Genomic DNA, 26,787 nt, shown 5'->3' with positions numbered 1-26,787 from the left:
TGCTTTCAGTTTTTCACCATTGAGAATGATGTTTGCTGTGAGTTTGTCATATATGGCCTTTATTATGTTGAGTTAGTTTCCCTCTATGCCCACTTTCTGGAGAGTTTTTAGCATAAAAGAGTGTTGAATTTTGTCAAAAGCTTTTTCTGCATCTATTGAGATGATCATATGGTTTTTATTCTTCAGTTTGTTAATATGGTGTATCACATTGATTGATTTGCATATATTGAAGAATCCTTGCATCCCTGGGATAAATCCCACTTGATCATGGTGTATGATCCTTTTAATGTGTTGTTGGATTCTCTTTGCTAGTATTTTTTTTTTTTTTTTTTTTTTTGCTGTACATGTGCCCCTCACCGCCGCGGCCTCTCCCACTGCAGAGCACAGGCTCCAGATGCGCAGGCCCAGCGGCCATGGCTCACAGGCCCAGCCGCTCCCCAGGACGTGGGATCCTCCTGGACCGGGGCATGAACCCGTGTCCCCTGCGTCAGCAGGCAGACTCCCAACCACTGCACCACCATGGAAGCCCTCTTTGCTAGTATTTTGTTGGGGACTTTCGCATCTATATTCATCAGTGACGTTGGTCTGTAGTTTTCTTGTTTTGTAGTATCTTTGTCTGGTTTTGGTGTCAGGGTGATGGTGACCTCATAGAATGAGTTTGGGAGTGTTCCTTCCTATGGAAGTTTTTGGAAGAGTTTGAGAAGGATGGGTGTTAGCTAGTCTCTAAATATTTGATAGAATTCACCTGTGAAGCCATCTGGTCCTTGACTTTTGTTTGTTGGAAGATTTTTAATCACAGTTTCAGTTTTATTAATTGTGATTTGTTTTTTTCATATTTTCTATTTTTTCCTGGTTCCGTCTTGGAAGGTTTACCTTTCTAAGAATTTGTCCATTTCTTCTAGGTTGTCCATTTTATTGACTTAGAGTTGCTTCTAGTAGTCTCTTAAAATGCTTTTATTTCTGCTGTGTCTGTTGTAACTTCTCCTTTTTCATTTCTAATTTTATTGATTTGAGTCCTCTCCCTTTTTTTCTTGATGAGCCTGGCTGAAGGTTTATCAATTTTGTTTATCTTCTCAAACAATCAGCTTTTAGTTTTATTGATCTTTGCTATTGTTTTCTTTGTTTCTATTTCATTTATTTCTGCTCTAATCTTTATGATTTCTTTCCTTCTGCTAACTTTGGGTTTTTTTTTTTTTGTCCTTCTTTCTCTAATTCCTTTAGGTGTAAGGTTACATTGTTTATTTGAGATTTTTCTTGTTTCTTGAGGTAGGCTTGTATAGCTATAAACTTCCCTCTTAGAACTGCTTTTGTCACATCCCGTAAGTTTTGGATAGTCATGTTTTCATTGTCATTTGTCTCTAGGTATTTTTTGATTTCCTCTTTGATTTCTTCAGTGATCTCTTGGTTATTTAGTAACGTATTGTTTAGCCTCCATGTGTTTGTGTTTTTTACGTTTTTTTCCTTGTAATTCATTTCTAATCTCATAGTGTTGTGGTCAGAAAAGATGCTTTGTATGTTTTCAATTTTGTTAAATTTACTGAGGCTTGATTTGTGACCCAAGATGTGATCTATCCTGGAGTATGTTCTCTGTGCACTTGAGAAGAAACTGTAATCTGCTGTTTTCTGATGGAATGTCCTGTAAATATCAATTAAATCTATCTGTTCTAATGTGTCATTTAAAGTTTGTGTTTCCTTATTAATTTTCTTTTTAGATGATCTGTCCATTGGTGTAAGTGAGGTTTTAAAGCCCCCAGTATTACTGTGTTATTGTCGATTTCCTCTTTTATAGCTGTTAGCATTTGCCTTATGTATTGAGGTGTTCCTATGTTGGGTGCATATATATTTATAATTGTTATATCTTCTTCTTGGATTGATCCCTTTATCACTATGTAGCGTCCTTCCTTGTCTCTTGTAACATTCTTTATTTTAAAGTCTATTTTATCTGCTATGAGTGTTGCTACTCCTGCTTTCTTTTGATTTCCATTTGCATGGAATATCTTTTTCCATCCTCTCAGTTTCAGTGTGTATGTGTCTCTAGGTCTGAAGTGGGTCTCTTGTAGATAGCATATAAATGGGTCTTGTTTTTGTATCCATTTATTGAGCCTGTGTCTTTTTGTTTGAGCATTTAACCCATTCACGTTTAAGGTAATTATCAATATGTATGTTCCTATTATTACTTTCTTAATTGTTTTTGGTTTGTTTTTGTAGGTCCTTTTCTTCTCTTGTGTTTCCCACTTAGAGAAGTTCCTTTAGCATTTGTTGTAGAGTTGGTTTGGTGGTGCTGAATTCTCTTAGCTTTTGCTTGTCTGTAAAGCTTTTGATTTCTCCGTCGAGTCTGAATTAGATCCTTGCCGTGTAGAGTAATCTTGGTTGTAGGTTCTTCCTTTTCATCACTTTAAGTATATCATGCCACCCCTTTCTGGCTTGTAGAGTTTCTGCTGAGAAATCAGCTGTTAACCTATGGGGGTTCCCTTGTATGTCATTTGTCGTTTTTCCCTTGCTGCTTTCAATAATTTTTCTCTGTCTTTAATTTTTGCCCATTTGATTACTATGTGCTTCAGTGTGTTTCTCCTTGGGTTTATCCTGTATGGGACTCTCTGTGCTTCCTGGACTTGGGTGGCTAGTTCCTCTCCCATGTTAGGGAAGTTTTCGACTATAATCTCTTCAAATATTTTCTCGGGTCCTTTCTCTCTCTCTTCTCCTTCTGGAACCCCTATAATGCAAATGTTGTTGCATTTAATGTTGTCCCAGAGGTCTCTTAAGCTGTGTTCATTTCTTTTCATTCTTTATTCTGTTCCGCAGCAGTGAATTCCACCATTCTGTCTTCCAGGTCACTTATCCGTTCTTCTGCCTCAATTATTCTGCTATTGATTCCTTCTAGTGTATTTTTCATTTCAGTTATTGGATTGTTCCTCTCTGTTTGTTTATTGTTTAATTCTTCTAGATATATGTTGAACATTTCTTGAATCTTCTCAATCTTTGCCTCTATTCTTTTTCCGAGGTCCTGGATCATCTTCACTATCATTATTCTGAATTCTTTTTCTGGAAGGTTGCCTATTTCCACTTCATTTAGTTGTTTTTCTGGGGTGTCATCTTGTTCCTTTATCTGGTATATAGCCCTCTGCCTTTTTATCTTGTCTATCTTTCCATGAATGTGATTTTTATTCCACAGTCTGCAGAATTGTAGTTCTTCTTGCTTCTGCTGTCTGCTCTCTGGTGGATGAGCCTATCTAAGAGTCTTGTGGACATTTCCTGATAGGAGGGACTGGTGATGGGTAGAGCTGCGTGTTGCTCTGATGGGCAGAGCTCAGGAAAACTTTAATCCACTTGTCTGCTGATAGGTGGGGCTGGGTCCCCTCCTTGTTGGTTGTTTGGCCTGAGGCGACCCAACACTGCAGCTTACCTGGGCTCTTTGGTGGGGCTAATGTTGGACTCTGGGAGGGCTCACGCCAAGGAGTACTTCCCAGAAATTCTGCTGCCAGTTTCCTTGTCCTCTCGGTGAGACCAAGCCACCCCCCACCTCTGCAGGAGACCCTCCAACACTAGCAGGTAGGTTTGTTTCAGTCTCTATGGTGTCACTGTTCCTTCCTCTGGGTCCTGATGCACACACTACTTTGTGTGTGCCCTCCAAGAGTGGAATCTGTGTTTCCCCCAGTCCTGTCGAAGTCCCGCAGTCAAATCCTGCTAGCCTTCAAAGTCTGATTCTCTAGAAATTCCTCCTTCCATTGCCAGACCCCCAGGTTGGGAAACCTGACATGGGGCTCAGAACCTTCACTCCAGTGGGTGGACTTCTGTGGTATAAGTGTTCTCCAGTTTGTGAGTCACCCACCCAGCAGTTATGGGTTTGATTTTATTGTGATTGCGCCCCTCCTACGGTCTCATTGTGACTTCTCCTTTGTCTTTGGATGTGGGGTATCTTTTTTGGTGAGTTTCAGTGTCTTCCTGTCAATGATTGTTCAGCAGTTAGTTGTGTTTCCAGTGTTCTTGCAAGAGGGAGTGAGCATACATCCTTCTATTCCTCCATCTTGAACCAATCTTACAAAGTTTTGTTTTCATTGGATTTTCCTCACCCAAAATTATTTTGTTTTGTTTTCTGGAATCCCTCAGTGATCTCTCATCACTCACCATATTTCATCTCTTCAACTCCTCCCCCATCACTTGTGCCTTTTCTTAGAGAGCTTTCAGTGGTCAGTTATTTCTCCTAATTTTAAGTAAATGGAGTTCATACTGTATTTGTATGATTCTAGAATAAAAGATGGAAGAAATGTTTTTTCTAGAAATCATTTTAACTTTTGAGATTTATTACTTGCCAGATACCAAGGAATTGAATTAGGCAGGGAAGGAAAGCATTTTGTCGATTCCTTTTATATTTCTTTTAATTTCAGGGTTATCTCATATTTTATTTTATGATAAAAACAAAGGTAAAGTAACATATTTCAGAAGATGAGGAAACTTCTCACTTAGGTTGTATGATGTGTGTGTGTGTGTTTGTGTGTGTGTATAAACTGCTTATACAAGTACATGGAATACTTGTATACAATTCTAATGTCTAATGTATTTCAAATCATGCCTATAAATTCTATTGAAAACATTTAACTACATACAGTCATCTAAAGTAAACTATATCTATGAAAGAAGAAACACTTCTGAATGTAAAGGAAGTCATTGATAAATCTTATGATTTGTGAGTTGTGCATGTCTAGTTAGGGTAAGTTAGACAAATGGCCAAACTGGCTTGTTGTTAATAATAATAATAATATTATAATAATAGAGAGAAGAGGTTAAGAGTTTATTCTCCATGTGGACTAGTTGGCTTTATTTTGGCCACAAGCTGACCTAATGTCACCTAGCTTTCACAGATGAAGATCTTGGCTCAGGAAAAAATGCACTTTATTTACTAAAAAATAAAAATATAAGGTAGAAAAAAGTAAAAATGTATTACATCTAGACAAGGAATGATGCATTACTATCTTTACCTTGGAGAGATGACATACAGTTTAGAAAGGGCTTCATTTCTTCTTCTTTTCCTTTCCATGGTGGAAAATCCCAGACTGTTAAGATTATAATCTTGTATTTTTTATTATATTATCTTCCAGTTAAGTTGTAACATACATGCTTTTTATGTACGATAACACACATGTTTTTGCACATTTCTTTCTTCCTTGATTTGACCATTAGAGTCTGTAAGTTATAATCAACGGATTTAATATCTCTGCAAATTGTATGAACTTTCGAAATACTTTTTTTAGAGGAAACCAGTAGACTGATGGGAAAGCAAAACTCTTTTTTAACCAATATATATATATATTTATTGTAAACAGTTCTAAAAATTGTTTTCTATTAAATAGCTAGTTCTTTCTGGAGAAAATCAGTTTGCATCATTAAACACAAGGATTTTCAAATTTTCTGTTAAAATATTCATGATATGTAAAGTATAAATGGCAATAGTCTCTTCACATATACAAAAATAACATTTTTACTCTAATTATTCCGTAAGGAATAACTCTGTTGCAAGACACTGAATGTACATGTTTAGATATAAACTACTTAGCATGCTCTCAACATTAAAGGTTTAACAGGAATAGAATATATTTTAAACCCTTACTCATTTATATTCTCCTTTCACATTTAGCTCACTCATTTCTTTGGCCTTAGTGTTAGGTGTGACAGTGTATTAGCCAAGCTGTCTCAGTCATTCAGGCATTTTATCAGTTCTATAAGACAGATGCTAAATAGCACAGTCTAAATTGAAATCTCTGATGACTCTCTGGAGAAAAGTTGATAGCAAGAATCACACTTGGACACTTAAATATGTGGCCTTTTCCCATATTTAGCTGCAGGAAGAGAACAACTTTGCAGTAAACTTTTTTTTTTTTTTTTTTTTGCGGTATGCGGGCCTCTCACTCCTGTGGCCTCTCCCATTGCGGAACATGAGCTCCGGACGCTCAGGCTCAGTGGCCATGGCTTACGGGCCTAGCCGCTCCATGGCATGTGGGATCTTCCCAGACCGGGGCACGAACCCGCGTCCCCTGCATTGGCAGGCGGATTCTCAACCACTGCGCCACCAGGGAAGCCCTGCAGTAAACTTTTTTAGCCTTCAACTGTGAAGATTTATTTTTCATCATTTGATTATTGCATCTCATTTTGTTACGAAAGGCTATCAATCTTCTTTTTTTTATTCCTACAACAAAGAATTTAAAGAACCAGCAGTGACTATTACTTTAAACAAAAATTTAAAAGAAATCGTATAGTCCAGCCATTGCTTTCAGAACTATTTTAGGTAACAGAGACATTTTGAAATAAACTCTAAGTTCTAAGCGTGTTATAGTTCAGTTATAAAATTAAAATGACACAACTGTAATTTGCTCAGCAATATTTGGGACTTCCTTTTTTCATATAGCTATTGCAAAAGCATTTTTAAATCAAGTTATTGGATCCTAGCCTGAAAAAGTCTAGAATCCATGAAACCAAGCTTGTTATTAAGATGATAGAGCTGAGAAAAATAAGCCTTGAAATGTAAACTTGAATATGTTTCCATAGCCCCTTCTAATTTCAGTTTGTCAAAAGTAAAACAAGGAATTCATGTGCCGTTTGAGATTCCTCTTAGCTCTCTATATAGGTAAATTCTCTGATAATATTGTCCTCAATATTTGTTGAATTAATAAATACACATGTTAGGTTACAGAGGTGTAGGAAGGATCTTAGAGGTCAGCCCGTGTAATTTTTTTAATCTGACACATGAGGAAGCTGAGGCTCCAAAGGGTCCAATCACTTGCCCTTGTTGTAAGGCAGCTCCAAGTTTATGCTTCTTCTTTACTGCATGTGTCTTCATGATCCTTTTGGGAACAAGGCAAGACACAATTTATTGTCAAGTTGAAAAGTCTAGTACCAAAGTCTTCTAAATTTTTTAATTGAAGTATTTATCCTTTTACTCCATGTTACTCTTTTCACTAATGCTGTATCTTTCTAGTGCTACCTATCTGAAAAACTATATTATAAGCTATTTGGGTTTTTGTAATCATTATATAACAATGCTAATTTAAATGCAAATTATTATAATATTTACAATACTAATATTAGTTTTTGTATGCTAATTATATTTAAACTAGTCTCTGCAAGCACTTTAGACTAAGTTATTTCTTTTTAAGTATCAAACAAGCCATATTTTAAGCAAAATTTTCACATTTATAGAAGTGGATTTCAAAATAGAATACATGGATTTTAATGTGAGAGGTTTTACATAGAAAAGAAATATGTATTGGTCTAATCAATGTTGAATTTTTGGTTATAAAATTGTGGTAATAATTGATAATTACTTAAATGTAATAATAAACAGAAAATCTAAGCAAATTAATTCTGATTTAATAATTAATAACTACATAGGTTATAAATAGACAAATCTGTGGTACAGCAACCATAATTCTCTAATTATTCCTACTAAAATTGTACAGAATTCAGGTTTATAGAAAATTACAATACATTTCTGCCTGGTTCCATTGAAAAGTATAGGTACCTTGCAAGGCTGAATAACATTTTCTAATGAAAAGGAACAATGCCTTAAAACCCAAATGTTTTATCTTCTGATAAAAGATAAGACTGAATAACATTTTCTAATGAAAAGGAACAATGCCTTAAAACCCAAATGTTTTATCTTCTGAGTGTGCAGAATTCTATACATCTTTCTGTGACATTTATCGCAATCTTATTTCTATAGAAGATTATGGGGGATATTCTTATCTCTTTTCCTAAATGATATATATCTTGAGGATAATATATTTGACTTATCTTTTTGTCCCCAATAATACCAAGCCTAGTGACTTGGAAATATTATGTATTCAATGCATTTTTCAATGAATGAGTGATATAGGTAATATCTATTTTAGAGCCAATTTCTTAACTCTGTTTCTAATTAATATTTTAGTTTATGTGACCATAAGTTCTTGAATTCAGATTTGTGTTTCTAACACAGAAAAATGTATACTTCACTTCACAAGTTCCTCTGGCTGTTCAGATAAGTGTATTAGTTATACATATATCTTGTATTTTAAAATCATTCTGGTTGCATAAGTGATTAGATAGTTTATGAATTCCAGTATTACAGTCCATTGACAGTCTTTTCTTCCCCCATTTCCAGTTACCACTAACTTTACCCTGCTTTAACAATCACACCTTGCTAGCAGCTCAGATTTTGACAGCCCATAGATCAGAATAACTCCCAAAACATATATCTGGTTTTACTTCATATTCCTTATTCATTACTCAATGCATTATAGTCTGGCTTCCACCCCATCATGCCACTACAGCTGTTTAATTTTCAGAGATCTTTCATTCTTCTTCTTAATTGATCTCCTTGTATCATTAAAACAAAAGAAAAGCAAAATTTGTCCCTCTCATTCACTGATTTCTATGATTTACTTGCCTTCCCCGTTTACTTGCCACCATTCTGACTGTACTTTCTATTCTCCTGTAGAATTCCAAATCTCCAGGTAATGTCTTGGGTTCCCAGCATTTTCCTCACTATATACTTCCCCTTTGGAAAAATTTGCCAACTTCCATAGATTTAACCCAGCTACTTGATTATAGACAAACTTTGTCGACAACCTAGATCTCCCTAATAATCTCCATACAGGTTGTTCCAGTGGTTTAATGACCAAGTCTAGTTTGTCCCCCAGGCATTTCAACCATAAGGTGAAGAACCTGATCCCACCACAGTGTCGAATATGGCTTGTTAGGAAAGGTTTTTTAGGAGAGGTGAGGTTTGTGCTTAGTCATGAAGGTGATTAGTAGTTTCAGGAGAAAAAGAAGGAGGATGAAAAGGAGTAGTAAAGTGGTGAGAGAGAATAACAGATTGATGGGACAGCAAAATCAAGAAGACCAAAGAGAGCAGGGCATGCCTGAGAACTGCCAGTGTTTGGGTATAATTTATTCTTGGGTACCTGTAGAGGAATGCTGGGGAGAGCAACACTCAGCTTGCAAATGTCTTTGTGTGGCGTGTTTGTGGGAAATCATTTATGGATTCTAAGTAGATGAGAGATATGATTTAATTAGTGGATTAAAATATTCATTGTGCAGCTGACAGGGGAATGATCTAAACAAGGCAAAGCTGGAGGCAAAAGGAGCAAGTAAAGAAAAGAGAAAGAAACTCTCCTATAAAAACTTTAAAACCTTTAAATGCTAAATAAGTAAAAATGGAAGGCAAAATGATAAGTAGATATTTGTTGTAAATGCAAACATGGTTAATATCTTTTAATATAAAAAACTAATACAAATTGATTTTAATATAGAAAAGACATGAACATATATTCACAAATGTATTCATGTAGCATTTATACTAAAATGAGAAAACGTTCATCCTCATTTGTTAAACATAGTAATCCAAATTGAACAATAAGAAGATGTTATCGACTGAATGTGTCCCCCCAAAATTTATATGTTGAAGTCCTAACCCCCAATGTGATAGTATTTGGAAGTGGGGCCTTTGAGAGGTAATTAGGTTTATATGATGGCTTCATGAGAGTGGCGTCTCTGTGATGGGATTAGTGTTCTTATATGAAGAGGAAAAGAGCCCAGAGCTCGCTGTCTCTCTGCCATGTGAGGATCCAGTGAGAAGGTAGCAGTCTGCAAGCTAGGAAGGGGGTTCTCACTGGAACCTGACCTTGCTGACACCCTGATCTCAGATTTCCAGTCTCCAGAACTGAGAAAATAAAATTTCTCTTGTTTAAGTCATCCAGTCTGTGGTATTTTGTTATAGCTGCCCAAGCAGACTAAAGCAGAAGACCTATTTAATTAGCAAATAATTTTATCAAGAATCATAAAATATAAATTTTGATCTCATCTCATACTGAAGATTCTGTCTGAAGGAAATAATATAAAATGTGGAAAATGTGATATGCCTGAAAATTTTATAATAATGTAATTACAAAAGGCAAATGAAATGGAAATAATATAAATTCCAAATATAATTGCAGATAGTTGGTAGAATACTGCTTAGCCACAAAAAAATGAAAAAGTACACTAAATGGAAAGGACATAAAAATTAAAAAATGGTATTTGTATATATGTTTTTAGAAAAAGTCTAGAAAGAAAGCACAAACTTATTAATAGGTGATAGAATAGTAAGTGATTTAATAAGATTTCCCTCCATTCTACAGTTTATTATTTATGTAACTTAAACAAATTTATTATTCACATCTTTATAGTCAGAAGCCTGCCTCATCTCTGCCTTTAGATCTCTTCATTCAATTAGTCATGTGCCCTAGGTAATTCCCCTTTAAGTTTTTCCCAACCCTCTAGTACAGTGACTGAGGACATGTCCTATAGCGGCAGAGAGATTGGAAGTCAAATATCTTTCCTACTACTTCCTAGTTCTGTGATTTCTGACAGGTTTTGAACATATCTAAGCTTTAATTTTCTTGTCTGTAAGACCATTTCATATGTGTTTTGTTGAAAACTGAAACCAATAATGTTTGTAAAGAATGAACGCAGAATAAGGGGATTTCGTTTTTATTCCTGATGCCACCCTAATTCAAGTCCTTTGCCATCTCATGCTTAGACGACTCCAGTAAAGTCCAGATTGATCATCTTGACTCCACATTCTCCTGACTCTAAGCCATCCTGTTAGGCCTCAGTGGAATAAGCTTCTTAAAATAGGTTACCTGTGTCACTTAGAAGTTTTCTCTATCACTCAACTGTTACCATAGGGCCTAACTTTTAAGGACTCCAAAGTATGTCCACATATATTGAATATTTATTGAAACGTATATTTTACCATACAAGGCTCTTACTAACAAAAGCATTACTATCATAGTGTTTTGTTATATCGTTAAATTATGTTGTTAAAGCGTTTTATAAAAATTTTACCTGGTAATATAAGCTCACTTTTGTTAATGTTGAGGTGCCCTACCTACCAACAATCAGATTTGTTAACTGTTAATCTTTTGCAAGTATTTTTCTGGTTATTTGGTGACCTTAGGTATTGCATTTTTTTGATGTATTAAAACAATTACGACTGGCAAATATGACAGACGCTGAATTATAATACTCCTTACTCAGAAATCTAGGCTGATGGCAACCAATTTACCAGTCCCGCGGCTAACATTCCAGTGCCTGAGTAGCTCGCAGACAATCCAACTCTGGCCCACCAGCTTCTTAACCACAGTGATTTTATGAATCCGAATCTCATGCTGAAAAATTTCCTAATAAGGAAATTAGTGTCTTTGAATTTTAGTGTCTCAGTGTTAGTGAGGTGGCTAAATGGACCAATTAGAAAAACACAATGTAGCTTCCCACTTGAAGTAAAAGTCTCATTTTTTCTCTTTTTTTCTTTTTAGCAGTTTCAGTTTATGCTAAAAACTAAATCTACTGAAAAGGAAACTTTCAAACTATATGATGAAGAATTTTAGAGAAACTTCCTTCCTGCTAATTATTATTAGTTTTGTGACCATGACAGCGACTGTGATCTAAGTCCTAAATCCATTACAGCACATTCAATAAATGTAGGCATATAAAGTACTGTGTCATCTGTAGTCACTTCAAAGTGCATTCAATATCTCGGTTCCCAAGTGCATTAGATTTTATTAAAAGCATTCTGCTGCAACATCCATTCATCCTAATTGGTTTACAGATAGACCCCACCATTCAGGCAAATCCTAATTGCATTTTCCCACAAATCTAGCTTGATTTATGGTTCCTTATTTGCTCTATATTATTTACAATAAATCAGGGGAAAATTCTTAAGACATTAAATAAAATTTACAGTAGTCCTTGTACAAATATGAGACTTATGTAAGGATTCTTAACAGTGTTTTTGTTGGCTTTTAAAGTTGTTTAGTCAAGCTGTATCCATCTGTGTGATTTCCAGTAATAATATCTTTATTACCTTTCCAGAAATTATATTTCACTTGGTTTTCATGTACAGATTTTTAGAACTAGTTGGAATGAATTATGTATGGAATATTAAAAGAAATAGTATGTCCTTCTGTAAGGTTTCAGTGGCTACCTATATATTTGGAACAGAAAAAAATATTACCTAGGGATAAAGTGACAGAGCATCTGCATGAAATTAAGTAACGTCCCTTTGCATTAACAAATCTAAGTGGTAATATTCTAGTCAGTTTTACAAATTATAACTCCTGAAATTCCAAGAGTTAATTTGGAATGGATCTATAGCAGAATTGAAAGAATCTAGTGTTTCAAAATAAGTATATGGCAGAAATATAAAAACAGAGGATAACAGATACTCAATAAAATTTCCTCACTGTTGAGTCATTGCATATTAGCATGGACAATTTTTGTAAAACTAAGCAGAGACTTCCGTGGAACTGTAGGTATGGAATCATTTCTCTAGAGAGCCCATAAAAATTTATGGGAAGAAAGAGGAAGTATAAGTTATCTGTTACAATTTATAAAAAGCCTTCTAGGCATCTTAGAAATGTATTCATTATTTGAAAAGTTTGGACAATTAGAATTTTGAGTTCTGAATCAGAAAGATTGGAGTATATTTAGAATAAGAGATATACGGGAAAAGAGAAATTGATTTTAAGATAAATACAAAGAAAAAGGAGAAAGATGTATAATCTCAAACAAATTTTAAGTCAGTTAAATAAATGAGAGGCTTACTATCAGTAGCATAAATAATAACTTGGCATCTAAAAAAACTGAAAAAGATGGTTAGGATATGATGAGCAGACAAAAAGTCCTAAATAATTGTTGTATCTGAACTTTTTAAATGAGGAATTGTCTTTGATCTCTACTGGAATAGAAAAGAGGTCCCCAACACCCATAGTGTCAATGGAGAACACGTGGGGGCAGATTGGACTTTCACCCCGGCCAGCAGTCATAAGAGGGTCTTCCCCCTTCCTGTTGGGGTGGTGTCAGAGGATGCCTCGTGGAGGGACAGGCACTGCCTAGCAGTAATGAGGCCACTTCGTCTGTGTTGTCAGGGTGGGGAGCAATAATGAGGCACTGCTACCCTTCCCTGTCAGGGAGGTGACAGTGGAGGCCAGTGGTGCTGAAACTCCCACCCCCACCCAGTGTTAATGAGGAGCTCCCTCCACATGGTTCAGCCGAGGCCAGGTGGGATACCAGTACTTCTACCCCAACCTGGTAGTAATCAGGTGGCACCCCTCACCTCATTTCTGCTAGAGAGGTGTAAGAATAAAGCAGCTAAAGCAGAAAGTTTAAGATCTAGAGTCTCATAACACACCAATGTCCAGGTTTCAATAAAAAAATCAGTTGTCACACCAAGAATCAGGAAGATTGTAAAGCGAATGAAAAAAGACAATCAATAGATGCCACACACTCCCAGTCCCTGGCAAACACCATTCCACTCTCTGTTTCTATGAGTTCAGTTTTTTTAAGATTCCACAAAAAAGTGAGATCATACAGTATTTGTCTGTCTGACTTATTTCACTTAGCATAATGTCCTCAAGGTCTATCCATGTCATTCCAAACAGCAGGACTTCCTTCTTTTTATGGCTGAATAATAGTCCATTTTATATATATGTATATATGTATATATATATATATATATATATATGTATATGTATCATACTATATATATATATATACCTATTTACCCATTAAAAATTAATTTTTCAAAAATATAAAAAGTGAGGTATCTGTATACAAATAATAATAATACACATGTACACATGCACGTGCATATGTACTATTGCACTATAACTTTCTGTAAATACATATGCATGCTGGTTATGCTTTCTTTCTCTAGTTTATGTTCTACCACTTCTGGGGGGTGTTAAAATGATGACATGATGGTAAATAGTAATTTTTTTTTTATGTAACTTCTTGGCAAAATAAAAAAACTGTTGATTCTTTATCATTTCCCAAAAATATGTTTCAAAATTTATTGCTTCATGAATTGCAAAAGTCCAGGAGTGACATTATACTAACATTGTTGAGAATGTCCTCCTTTATATATAGCATCCAGCTCAGAACTCTGCACAAAGTAGTTGCTGTATGCATATGATCATTTAACAATTGAATGAACTTGGCTGAAAAATTCTAATACCAGAACAAATTTTAAATCTTCAATAAGTAAGAGTAAATCTTGCTTCTCCACTGCCCAGTGTCATTTCAGTTACTTACATAATAATTTGCTGCGAATAATGTGCTATGTAGTGAAGAACATTTTAAGCTCTAATAAATGCCTTTGTGTTACCTCACTCTTCAATTCCACTTCAGCATTTAATCATCTTAATAAGGTATTTCTTAATCTCCTACTCAGTTTCTAATAGTAGTCTTTATGTGTGCTTCAGATAAAATGTATTTGTCATTATATAATATATAATATTTGTTATATTAGATATATTTTTATATATACTTTATTAAAATTATTTTTCACACAGATATTAAAAATTAATATGGCATCAAATAAAATATTAAGATAGTAGGTAAATTATTTGCTCTCTTGTCTATTTAAGAATTAACAAAATAATTGTTTTTATTAAACTAATGGATGACTAACATTTACCTTTTTTTTTACAAACAGGTAAAGATAATAATGTTTAGACTATATATAAGAAACAATACAGCTGACTATCATTTTCTAATGATAGTCATTCACTAATCACTTTGAATTTTATAACATAATGAATTAGTTCATATGTAAATAATGCAGATTTAAAAGTTGTAGTCAATGTGAATAACTCAGTATGAAATGTTTCTTCTTGCATAAAACTCATAATTTGGCAGGTGAACGATTCTCATATAATCTCTTCTAATGTTTCTTTCTCATAAATTCATGTTACCAAATGTATGCTATGCACACACAGTAGACCACCATTTTTCTTCTTAAACTCTCTCATTTATCATCACTTAATTTTACGTCACATTTTTATGGTTTTATTGTTAATACTTATAACATGAGAACATATCCTAACATTTTATATAGAAAGATTTGAAGGACATATTTTAAATTTATTTCTGGAGTATTCTACAAAGTATATCAGACCTGAGATTAGAATTTGCAATTATTAAGAATCTTAAATATTTTAACACTCTGAACTTAGTTGCTTCTATTAAAATGTTTGCCTTAAACAAAAGTTCAGGCTTTTCTTCCTTATAAAGTGATATTTTAAAGTGACATTTTCTAGGAATGCTTTGTAAAGTAGCTTGAAATAAAGTAAATCCTTAATAGTTATTATAAAATAATTTTATTCTCCAAATGTTTGTATTTGTGAGATTTCGGTTGTTCATTATTAAGATAATTTGGTTTGTCTTCCAGAACATTTTATACAAAATGAAACATAAAAGCCAAAGTCTTTTCACTGTGCATTTTCCAATGTGTTTTAAAACCTGATTCCTATTTTTTTTTCTTTAAAGGTGAGAGGCCCTCCAACTGCAGGAGCATTTAAAGAAAGACCAACGAAGCCCACAGCATTTCGAAAATTTTATGAACGAGGGGACTTCCCAATTGCCCTTGAACATGATTCGAAAGGAAACAAAATAGCGTGGAAGGTAAGTCAGGGCACAGCTGGGAGAACCAGCTGTGCTCCCTGTAGAAGTGACATTTCCCAATGTCAAACAAACTTGGCTGATAAGTAAATAAGCTGGAGTGATTTCTCAGTGAATGGAAGATGGTAGGTAAGCTCTGAGAGAAAGCCCCCCTGTGTCAGCTGTCCACCTTGACTAACAATTAAATTATAGCCTGCAAAAAAGAAAATGACAGAGTTGCTTTGCCTTAGAGAATTGTGTGCTGACCAATTCATCTCTGTTTTTATGAGAACCTGGCATCCCAGCCTGTTTCAGGCAGTCCATCAAATTATGGAACTGGTGGCTGGATACAAAGAACAACAGCCATTTATCTCCCCCAAATTTCACCTTCCTGCAGGACACTTCCAAATGGAAGCTTTAATTACCTAATGGATAGGTCAAGATTGTCTGCTCCCTGGAAATGCAGTCAGGAATACAAAAGAAGGCCGGTTCTCACTGCTGCCCTCTCCTCTCTGTCTGCAGCACGTGTCAGCCGGCACAGTGGCTGTCATACGTGCCCTGTTAGAGGCTGACCTCCGCCACTGAGACCATTACAGCACCGACATTTTTCTGACAAAAGGTTAATTGGTTTCAAAATAAATGTATTGCCTAATGACTCCATTTTAATGTGGCTGTTTCTTTCTAAAAGGCTCACTGATGTTATTTGTAAAAACTTGCCAATCTCTTAACTGAAGAAGGCTTTTACATTTAATTTGAAAAATGAATGCTGATCTCTAACCAGCTTCTGCTATTTAATTATTTTTTGTTATCAAGGACTTTGCTTTGGGTGATATTTATCAGCTAAAAGGGCTTCTCTGCCTAAAGAAAGAAAAGCAGTTGCACATGTGTGAGCATCACATCAGGTTAAGGAACATAAAAGGCTTTGCCAAATATCATTTTTAATTTAGCAATTGATCCATGTAATAAAAAAGTCCCACAGTAGTATCTGAAGGGTGAACGTCAGGATTGTTTATAATTAGTAACAAATAAATTTACGTTAAAAAATAAAAATGATCAAAGTGTAGAATTCATCCAAGTAAATAGCTTAGAAATTCATTAAAATTAACCTTTTCCTTCTTTTATGGAAAAACTGAAAGAATTGTTTGCATTATTTCTAGTATGTCTTTAAATGTTTTCATATAATTATCAAACATTTTGAAATCTTGAGCAGTCACATGATATCCAGTTCTTGAACTTAGAATTATTAAAACTTGTTTGGCAAGAGAAATCTGAAGATATCCTTGTTATTAAGTTTTGTCATAATTTTTTTAGGAGAATGAAGGACATTATTATCCTGGTTTTAATCATCTCTCTTAAAATTTGCATTAGTTATGTGAAAATGTGCATAATGAGAAAAAATTTATAGCAAGTATAACTAATTTACATATTTCATTCTTAAAAACTTTAATTTGGGGGTTTGTTTGTATTTGATTAGTTAAATGGATTTTGTGTTTGTCTATGTACCAATTCATTCACGATAACATAGTGCACGTTCTTAAGAACTTGATTCCTTTTGAGTAAAAGAATATGCCATATTTCTTTATGAAAAGTGAGTCGATTTTTGGTGTTTTAAGTAATTTTAGCACATAAAAATTCTATCAATACAAAGAATTCATAGATTTTTTGACCTGTTTGAATAATCGTATGAGTAACTTTTAGAAATGTCAAGAGACTAGAAAAAATTCATCTTGCAAATAATAAAAATATAGGATGAATCATTTTGCTTTATCTTTGATAATCCAACAGTCAGATGGGATATAAATTGCTTTTCTTTTTTATAACTATATTAATTCTTTTAAGCTACTATTGACTGTTGTACTGATTCAGCAAGTTAAAAAGTCAGAATAAAGAGGAAGCAATTTATTTGCTGCCACTGGTAGGATAATAGCATACATTTAAAGAAACATCTTATCCTATAACTGGTAGACTTCTACCTTTTAAAGCTTTATCAACCAGATTTCAATTGTACTACTGTAATGTTGAAGATAAAACATTAAAATTATTAAGCACAGGCTTGTGAGCAGTCTCTCAATATATTCATATTTATTCCTTGGCACATGTACTATGGGGAAAGTCCAGTACTTGGTAAGACCAGAGGCCTTCTTTTAGGATGCCATTTCTAAGGAAGGGAACTTGAATGTTGAAGGAAGCAGGGCTCCGCATGCACCCCACAAAAACAAACTAACTGAACAACTCCAGACCCTGAACTGTACTTCGCCGTGTGTGGACAGAGCCCTGGTCAAGCAAACTTCTCATCTCATGTCATAGCTCGCCCCTTGCTGAAGGCTCCTAAGTAGCTCTGATTCCCAGGAAAATACCTGTCCTCTCTCCACACTCCCTGTGACACCCCTGGGGCTCCAAGGGCAGTGGTGAGTACCTGAAATGGTGTGTATAATTAAGTGGAAAGGAGATCCATTTCCTTTATCAGAATTTCAAGAGGCCTGAAAGACAGAAGTCACTGCTCTAAACCCTGATGAAGACTTCCCCAGCATCTCAGGCTCATTCCAGTCTGTGAAGTTGCTGAGAGAGGATCCCTGCCCAAGACCTCAAATTCCCCCTCTTTTTGTTCTGGATTAGCTGACCTGATCATCACCATATTAGAAATCACCATATATTCTTGAAATAACAAAGGCACTCTATGGTAATACTTAATAAATGACTTACTAAAGTCAGAACGTAGAAGTAAGAGTTAGAGACAGGCAAATGTCTTCGCAGGTTTAGGTTTCTCAACCCACATCCTGAGCTACCCTCATAGTTTAGGGCACATGAAATGGTCATTTGTTCCACATGTCAAAACAACAGGGCAGACCAATGTCACAATCTGTGCAGTTTAGTATATTCCTTGGGGTATCACTAAAGATCCAAGCACTGTCTAATGCAACTTTCTGCAGTGGTGGAAATGTTCTGCATCTGCACTGTCTAATACATTACAAGTAGCCATATGTGGCCGTTAAGCACTTGAAATGTCTCCAGAGAGACTGAGGAACTAAATTTTAAATTTTAATTAATTTTAATTTAAATAGCCACATGGTTACCATATTAGACAGTGCTGCTCTACATTAAGATAATGACAGTCAAGTAGAGAACAAATGTATGGATACCAAGGGTGAAAGGGGTGGGGTGGGAGGAATTGGGAGACTGGGATTGACACATATACATTATTGATACTATGTATAAAATGGGAACATACTGTATAGCTCAGGGAACTCTACCTAACACACTGTGGTAACCTAAATGGGAGGGAAGTCCAAAAGCGAGAGGATAGCTGTATGTGTATGGCTGATTCATTTTGTTGTGCAGTGGAGGCTAATACAACATTGTAAAGCAACCATACTCCAAGAAAAATTAATTTAAAAAAAAAGTTAAATGCCCAGGATTTAGAGCTGGTTTCCTGCCTTATGATGGACTCCTCATTGTGTTTGTGGATTTTATGAAGGCTCTTTACTACCTACTTTTTTTATTGCCATATCTCTAGATATTCTCCAAAGTAAATATGTAATCTCTAAATATTCAAGATGTAGTAAAATAAATCACTTAGCTCAAGAAAAAGATAATGACAGTCAAAAATAAATGCCTGCACCTGCTAGCCAGATAGGAGACTATAGCTATGTAAGAATTTTTATTAAAATAAAAAAATAAGACTGATTTGTGCATCTTTGTCATGGCTGGGCTTATACATTCCTTGGTTAACATGAAAGAAGTTTTGCAAAATATTTGTAGTGAAATTTCCTATATACTTATCGGTGGCAAGTTAATGATTATGAAAGATGATAGATTTAATCTAGATTATGAAATGTACCAGGCAAGCTCTGCATACTTTTTTATTTTTAAATATACATTTTCTAAATACAGCTGAAGAATTCTTGATTGTGAATGGTTGAATCCATTACAAAGCATACTAATTTCTCTAAACATTTAATCCACTTACTTTTCTGCATTTTTCTTGACTCTACTAACTTTCAGGAAACATGGCTTTGTTCTGTTGCTGATATGTTCAATATCCAGAGTACAAGCAACGGAAGTTGATCAAGAGCCAACCCTTCTGAATAAGTTACAAAGCAGATAATCAGCATGAACAATGGACATTTAAAAATTGTGTTTCCACACCTTAAATTTCCATTATTCAGTCTCCTGTAATTTTGTGATATGAGTCATACCCCTTTATAAGCATAGTGTAGGGTGGGGTGAGGCTCTACCTAGAGGACATTCTGGAGACAGAAGAAATGTCATACGAACTTGCAGAGCTTTCGGCACATTGTCTCAACTTCTTCTACTTAAAGGAGGGCTGTCTGGCCTTACATTTAGGTCTTTAATCCATTTTGAGTTTATTTTTGTGTATGGTGTTAGGAAGTGTTCTAATTTCATTCTTTTACATGTAGCTGTCCAGTTTTCCCAGCACCACTTATTGAAGAGGCTATCTTTGCTCCATTGTATATTCTAGCCTCCTTTGTCATAGATTAGGTGACCATAGGTGCGTGGATTTATCTCTGGGCTTTCTGTCCTGTTCTGTTGATCTATATTTCTGTTTTTGTGCCAGTACCATACTGTCTTGATTACTGTAGCTTTGTAGTATAGTCTGAAGTCAGGGTGCCTGATTCCTTCACCTCCATTTTTCTTTCTCAAGATTGCTTTTGCTATTTGGGGTCTTTTGTGTCTCCATAAAAATTTTAAAATTTTTTGTTCTAGTTCTGTGAAAAATGCCATTGATAATTTGATAGGGATTGCATTGACTCTGTAGATTGCTTTGGGTAGTCTAGTCATTTTCACAATATTGATTCTTCCAATCCAAGAATATGGTGTATCTCGCCATCTGTTTGTGTCATCTTTGATTTCTTTCATCAGTATCTTATAGTTTTCTGCGGTAGGTTTATTCCTAGGTATTTTATTCTTTTTGTTGCAATGGTAAATGGGATTGTTTCCTTAATTTCTCCTTCTGATCTTTCGTTGTTAGTGTATAGGAATGCAAGTGATCTCTGTGTATTAGTTTTGTATCCTGCGACTCTACTAAATTCATTGATGAGCTCTAGTAGTTTTCTGGTGGCATCGTTAGGATTTTCTATGTATAGTATCATGTCATCTGCAAACAGTGACAGTTTTACTTCTTCTTTGCCAATTTGTATTCCTTTTATATCTTTTTCTCCTCTGATTGCCATGGCTAGGACTTCCAAAATTATGGATTAAAGACCTAAATGTAAGGCCAGACACTATAAAACTCTTAGAGGAAAACATAGGCAGAACACTCTTTGACATAAATTGCAGCAAGATCTTTTTTGGCCCACCTCCAAGAGTAATGAGAATAAGAATAAAAATAAACAAATGGGACCTAATGAAACTTAAAAGCCTTTACACAGCAAAGGAAACCATAAGCAAGATGAAAAGACAACCCTCAGAATGGGAGAATATATTTGCAAATGAATCAACAGACAAAGGATTAATCTCCAAAATATACAAACAGTTCATGCCACTCAATATCAAAAAAACAAACAACCCAATCAAAAGATGGGTGGAAGACCTTACTAGACATTTCTCCAAAGAAGACATACAGATGACCAACAAACACATGAAAAGATGCTCAACATCACTGATTATTACAGAAATGCAAATCAAAACTACAGTGAGATATCACCTCACACCAGTCAGAATAGCCATCATCAAAAAATATACAAACGAGGGGCTTCCCTGGTGGCGCGGTGGTTGGGAGTCCGCCTGCCGGTGCAGGGGACACGGGTTCGTGCCCCGGTCCCGGAGGATCCCACATGCCGCGGAGCGGCTGGGCCCGCGAGCCATGGCCGCGGAGCCTGTGTGTCCGGAGCCTGTGCTCCGCAACGGGAGAGGCCACAGCAGTGAGAGGCCCGCGTACAGCAAAAAAAAAAAAAAAAAAAAAAAAAAAAAAAAAAAATATATATATATATACAAACGATAAATGCTGGAGGGGCTTCCCTGGTGGCACAGTGGTTGAGAATCTGCCTGCCAATGCAGGGGACAGGGGTTCGAGCCCCGGTCTGGGAAGATCCCACATGCCGTGGAGCAACTAGCCCTGTGAGCCACAAATACTGAGCCTGCATGTCTGGAGCCTGTGCTCCACAACGAGAGGCCGCGATAGTGAGGGGCCCGCGCACCGCGATGAAGAGTGGCCCCCACTTGCCGCAACTAGAGAAAGCCCTCACGCAGAAACGAAGAGCCAACACAGCCATAAATGAATGAATGAATGAATAAATAAATAAATATTTAAAAAAAAATAAAAATAAATAAATAAATGCTGGAGAAGGTGTGGAGAAAAGGGAACCCTCTTGCACTGTTGGTTGGGAATGTAGATTGATACACCACTGTGGAGAACAGTACGGAGCTTCCTTAAAAAAGTAAAAATAGAACTACCATATGACCCAGCAATCCCACTCCTGGGCATATACCCAGAGAAAACCATAATTCAAAAAGACACATGCACCCCAATGTTAATAGCAGCACTATTTACAATAGCCAGGTCATGGAAGCAATGTAAATGTCCATCAACAGATGAATGGATAAAGAAGAGGTGGTACATATATACAGTGGAATATTTCTCAGCCATAAAAAGTAATGGAATTGGGTCATTTGTAGAGATATGGATGGACCTGGAGACTGTCATACAGAATGAAGTAAGTCAGAAAGAGAAAAACAAATATCGTGTATTAACGCATATATATGGAATCTGAAAAAATTGGTGTAGAGATCTTGTCTGCAGGGCAGAGGTGGAGACACAGATGTAGAGAATGGACATGTGGATACCAGGGGGCGAGGGGGGGTGGGATGAACTGGGAGATTGGGATGGACATATATACACTATTGATACTATGTATAAAGTAGATAACTGGTGAGAGCCTGCTGTATAGCACAGGGAACTCTACTCGGTGCTCTGTGGTGACCTAGATGAGAGGGGAATTCTAAAAGGAGGGAATATATATGTATGTGTAGCTGATTCAGTTTGCTCTACAGTATAAACTGGCACGATATTTTAAAGCAACTATACTCCAATAAAAAATAATAACAATAAAAAAGGAGTGTTGAAGCAAGGCATAAGTGTAGAATGTGGTCCTTTGGTGGAAGGGAGCTTTATATTGCACCAAAGTCAAACAATAAAGCATGAGTCATAGGAGAATAAAAAATTATGTGGGCGTTTACACCGCTCTTCTGGGAACTATCCTCTCGCTTCTGCCACTAGACATTCTCCACTCATCAGTTTAAGACAACCTTCAGGTCTCCTGAGGAGTCGTCTTCTCCCTCTTCCCCTCCTCATCTTCTCCTTCTTCATCCTCCCCTTGCCCCTCTCCTCTCCACCCTCATTATTTGCCTTCTCTCCTTCCTCCTCTTCCTCCCCTTTCCCTTTCTCCTTCCTCCTTCCTTCCTCTCTTCCTCCTCCTTATACTCTTTTTGTTTGTTACTTCCCAGAATCCACATTTCCTCCCCTCATTTCCCCAGGAGAAGGAGCCAGGAGTCCATTCTAGTTCCCTATTTTGGGCAGGAATCTGAAATCACTTCAAGTAGTCACTCAAAAGAACTTGAAATACTACTTGTTACCTACACACTTAATGAGGAGCAAACTATGAGTAATCGGTGCACTATGAAATTCAGTTTTATTATAAATTCTAATTCCAAGACATGGTTTTAAAATTGTGCAAAAATACTATTTTATAGTATTCAGTGTAGACCTTGGGAGAGAGTTGGAGAAAAATAGATTGGATTTTAAAAAATAACTATATGGTGTTATAAACCATTCAGTTATTCTGATGAACTAAGATGAAAACAGGTACAACTACACTAAGGTGTCTCTCAATTTCTTTACTTTATAAACATTTTGTTGCAGCAGATATTAGTAGAAATTACCTTTCTCCATCTGTCCTTGATACCGTGCTACATGACAGAATGTGACATGCACTGGCATACACTGAGAGTCTTGTTTTCCACTAAATTTCTTATGAACATGCTTAAGGATGTTCCAGACATTAGAAAGGTTTGAATAAGAAATAGACATTAACTGTCTAGCCAAATCAAGATATAATGAAAACCCTATGACAAATATGACTAAAATCGCAAACTTTCAAATTGTCTCAAAAAGGGAAAAGCTCAAAATGGACTTGTACTTTGCCTCAAACTCCCCTCTCTCAGCACCTTATAACCCCTCATATGGCAATGTTGTGGTGACACTTTTTTAACCAATAAGTAATATGTGTATTCATTTATATATTTTATCCCACTTTAATACTAAAAGATTTTAAGTTGTTTTACAAAGAACTATAAAATACAGAAATTTAGCATATAATAGGAAAGATGAGAGAAAGTGAAAACCAGATAGGGTCTACAATGGAGCCAATAGCAAGGCTAATGAAAATGACATATCCTAAAGACTTCAAAGGCAGGGACTCTGTATTCCTAGTTTGTTCACTCCTTTATCCCAGTGCTATGCCTGAAAGAGTATCTGGCACAGAGGTGGTGCCCAGTGATGTGTATTGAATGAATGTAAAACATCCTGCAACTGGTTTTACTTCTCTAGACACTGTTTCGCGACCATGTGTCTCACTCTCTAGGCCTTACTCTCATCTGTGATGACCATGTACTGAATGATTTGTGTGGCTCTTTTTAATTGGGAGGTCTAAGAAAGTTTGTTTCACAATTACTAAAGTATCTATATTTTGAGATGTTCACGAAATACTTCAAAGAACAAACATTGATTAGAAATTAGCCATAGAGGCCAAGTCTTCTGGTAGCAAATTAAGAAGATCAGCACCAGCAAGTTAATTTGAATGCACAGTCCAGAGATATATGCAATAGTTTCTGTAGGTTGAACTTTTACCTTGAAAAGGCTTAGGTTCTACGTAATGCTTTACCAATGATTACTGATTTCTTAAATTTCTTAAATTCCAAAATGACAAGTTTGTTTTTCTTTCTAAATGACTAAAAATGTATGTCCAGTCTGGATATCCAAGTAAAGAAATGCTGTGCCTAAGTTAATTAAATGCCTAAATTTGTTTTAAAAATTTCTGCTGATGGTGGCTGGACTATACCTTCAATTCTGTATCGACCCCCTAGTTGCTAAAACTCATGTGTGACTCTATTCAGAATTTTTTCTTGTATGTTCTCTTTTTTTTTTTTCAGTTCTTAGAGGCATTGGTATTCATGAACTATAAAATGCTCTGTCAGTGCGACTGTTTTCATTGACATAACTGATAATTTCCTACCAGGAAAAACATTTATTGAATATAATTATTATTGAAATGTGCACTAATTTTCTTACAATTAAGATCAGCCCCAAACCACTCTAGCTCATTATCTGTAAATACTACTGCATTTTAAAGTAAGTCACACTGTGATATGATACCTAATCCATTAACCCTCAGTATATTGTTCTCAAAACTCTCTAATTTTGATTAATAATTTAGTCCTCTGGTGCCTTCAATTTCTTAATGTTTCAGTTTCTTAAGGATTCCAAAAATTAATGCCGTATCTATTACCCTGTTAGGCAAAATCGATATTGATCTTTAAAATCTTATAGACAAATTTATTTGAGTTGAATAGTTTGTTGCACATGAAGAAGAATGAATGTATTCATGGAATTGTCCTGGGCTTCTATTTCTTTTGATAACTGTCAAAGTTTGAGTTTGGATAACAGGCCTTAGTAGAATTTGTAAGGCAATTTTTACAAGAGAAGTGACAATTTACCTGATTTTTCTACAGGAGAGCTGCCACATTTCCACTATTAATTCCTCTGTGATTAATTAATAGACAGAGCTTATTCTAGAAGTCTTGAAAAAAATAATCTCCTGGCAATTACTGTGCTGTTCTATGTTTTTTTTGAGAAAGGGACTGCATGAACAATTCATGCCATTCTTTTATTAGATGTGAATTGCTATGTCTTAGAAGTGTACAGCATGAAAATACAGCCATGTATCAGAAATAACTTTAATTTAAATTGGTTAGATGACCTCTGAAAGCTAGATGAAAGATTTTCTGCTGAATGGGCTGGTGCTCCCTGCTGCCTATATAATTTATGTGAGAAATTAGTGTGAATGGTTCACTTTTATGGAGCAGTGCTGCTTGTAGCAAGTCTGCAGAAACAATTTTCCCCCAAGCCTCCATCTGTTCTTCAAACTAGGGCATATGCCATCTCATCGAGCTTGAAAGTCAACTGATTTATAACTCCTGGAAAGTGCATAGATTGAAAAGAAAGGTCGGCCGCTGCTATGTGACAGTGATTTGGTAGGCATCGGCTAAAGACAATTCACATCCCAAGAGAAACAAGCAGTGCTGTAAGTTTCATCTCAGTGGACTGACATCTAGAAGAAAAACAAATCACTCCTGCTTTTCAAGTTACACAACCCCCTGCTGTTGAAAAGTAGGCGTGGTCTTTGCAGGGCAAGGATGCCACAGCTAAGATACCCTATCACTCTCCCATGAAAAAGTGGAATTGTTGCCACCCTCCCAGTGATACATGTTGCCATCTCAGAAATATCAGTACACCAATCTTTAAACGAAAAATGTGTATTGCTGCTTTTCAGAAAGTCTGGTTTGGGGACACAAGTCGGACTTTGACGTTTTTTCTGTATCTGCCTGGAAGGCGAAATTCCATATCTGTTCCAATTAGTAATTTAATGAATGGTTCCCTCTCTGTCTTATCACTTGTCACATAGCCCATCTCTTTACTGAAGCACTTTTGAGATCAAAAGTTCTTTGACAGATGACAAATGGAATCAGATTGATGTCATGAGAGTAAAAAATAAATCAATGTTTGTTTGATGTTTTTATTTAGAGTGGTCAGTGTCTCTTTATATTTGAGGCTTCTAGATACTTAGTAAATTTTCAACCCCCTGAAGTTATATTAAAGTTTCTCCTTTTCTTTCAGGTAAAATATAAATAAAGTATTAATGAATAATCATACCAATTTTAATACATATTTGAGGCAAAAATTTAGGGAAATTATATTTTACCTTTATCAAAAGAAGGTTATCCTGGGGCTTCCCTGATGGTGCAGTGGTTGAGAGTCCGCCTGCTGATGCAGGGGATGCGGGTTCATGCCCCGGTCCGGGAGGATCCTACATGCCCTGGAGCAGCTGGGCCTGTGAGCCATGGCCGCTGAGCCTGTGCGTCCAGAGCCTGTGCTCCGAAGCGGGAGAGGCCACAACAGTGAGAGGCCTGCGTACCGCAAAAAAAAAAAAAAAAAAAAAAAGGTTATCCTGGCTTTGAAAGTTATATGCAAAAATTAATTCTGGTAGAATAATCAGCTAAACTCATGTAAAAAATACAAATTTTTATCCTTATGATTGC

The 26,787-nt window shown here is 35.9% G+C and overlaps 1 protein-coding gene across 1 annotated transcript in view; it reads left to right on the top strand.

The window, feature by feature from the left end:
* Window positions 1-26,787, top strand: part of PACRG (parkin coregulated) — a 542,101-nt gene that overhangs the window by 60,543 nt on the left and 454,771 nt on the right. The window contains exon 2 of the mRNA XM_082633523.1: window positions 15,343-15,477. Coding sequence (XP_082489649.1) covers window positions 15,343-15,477 — 135 coding nt within the window. The remainder of the gene's footprint in view (window positions 1-15,342; window positions 15,478-26,787) is intronic.

The sequence above is a fragment of the Mesoplodon mirus genome (genome assembly GCF_964341445.2).
Source record: "Mesoplodon mirus genome assembly, chromosome: 10".
Classification (NCBI taxonomy): Eukaryota; Metazoa; Chordata; class Mammalia; order Artiodactyla; family Ziphiidae; genus Mesoplodon; species Mesoplodon mirus.
The sequence above is the reverse complement of the archived record's forward strand: the minus strand, read 5'-3'. Positions and strand labels throughout refer to the sequence as shown.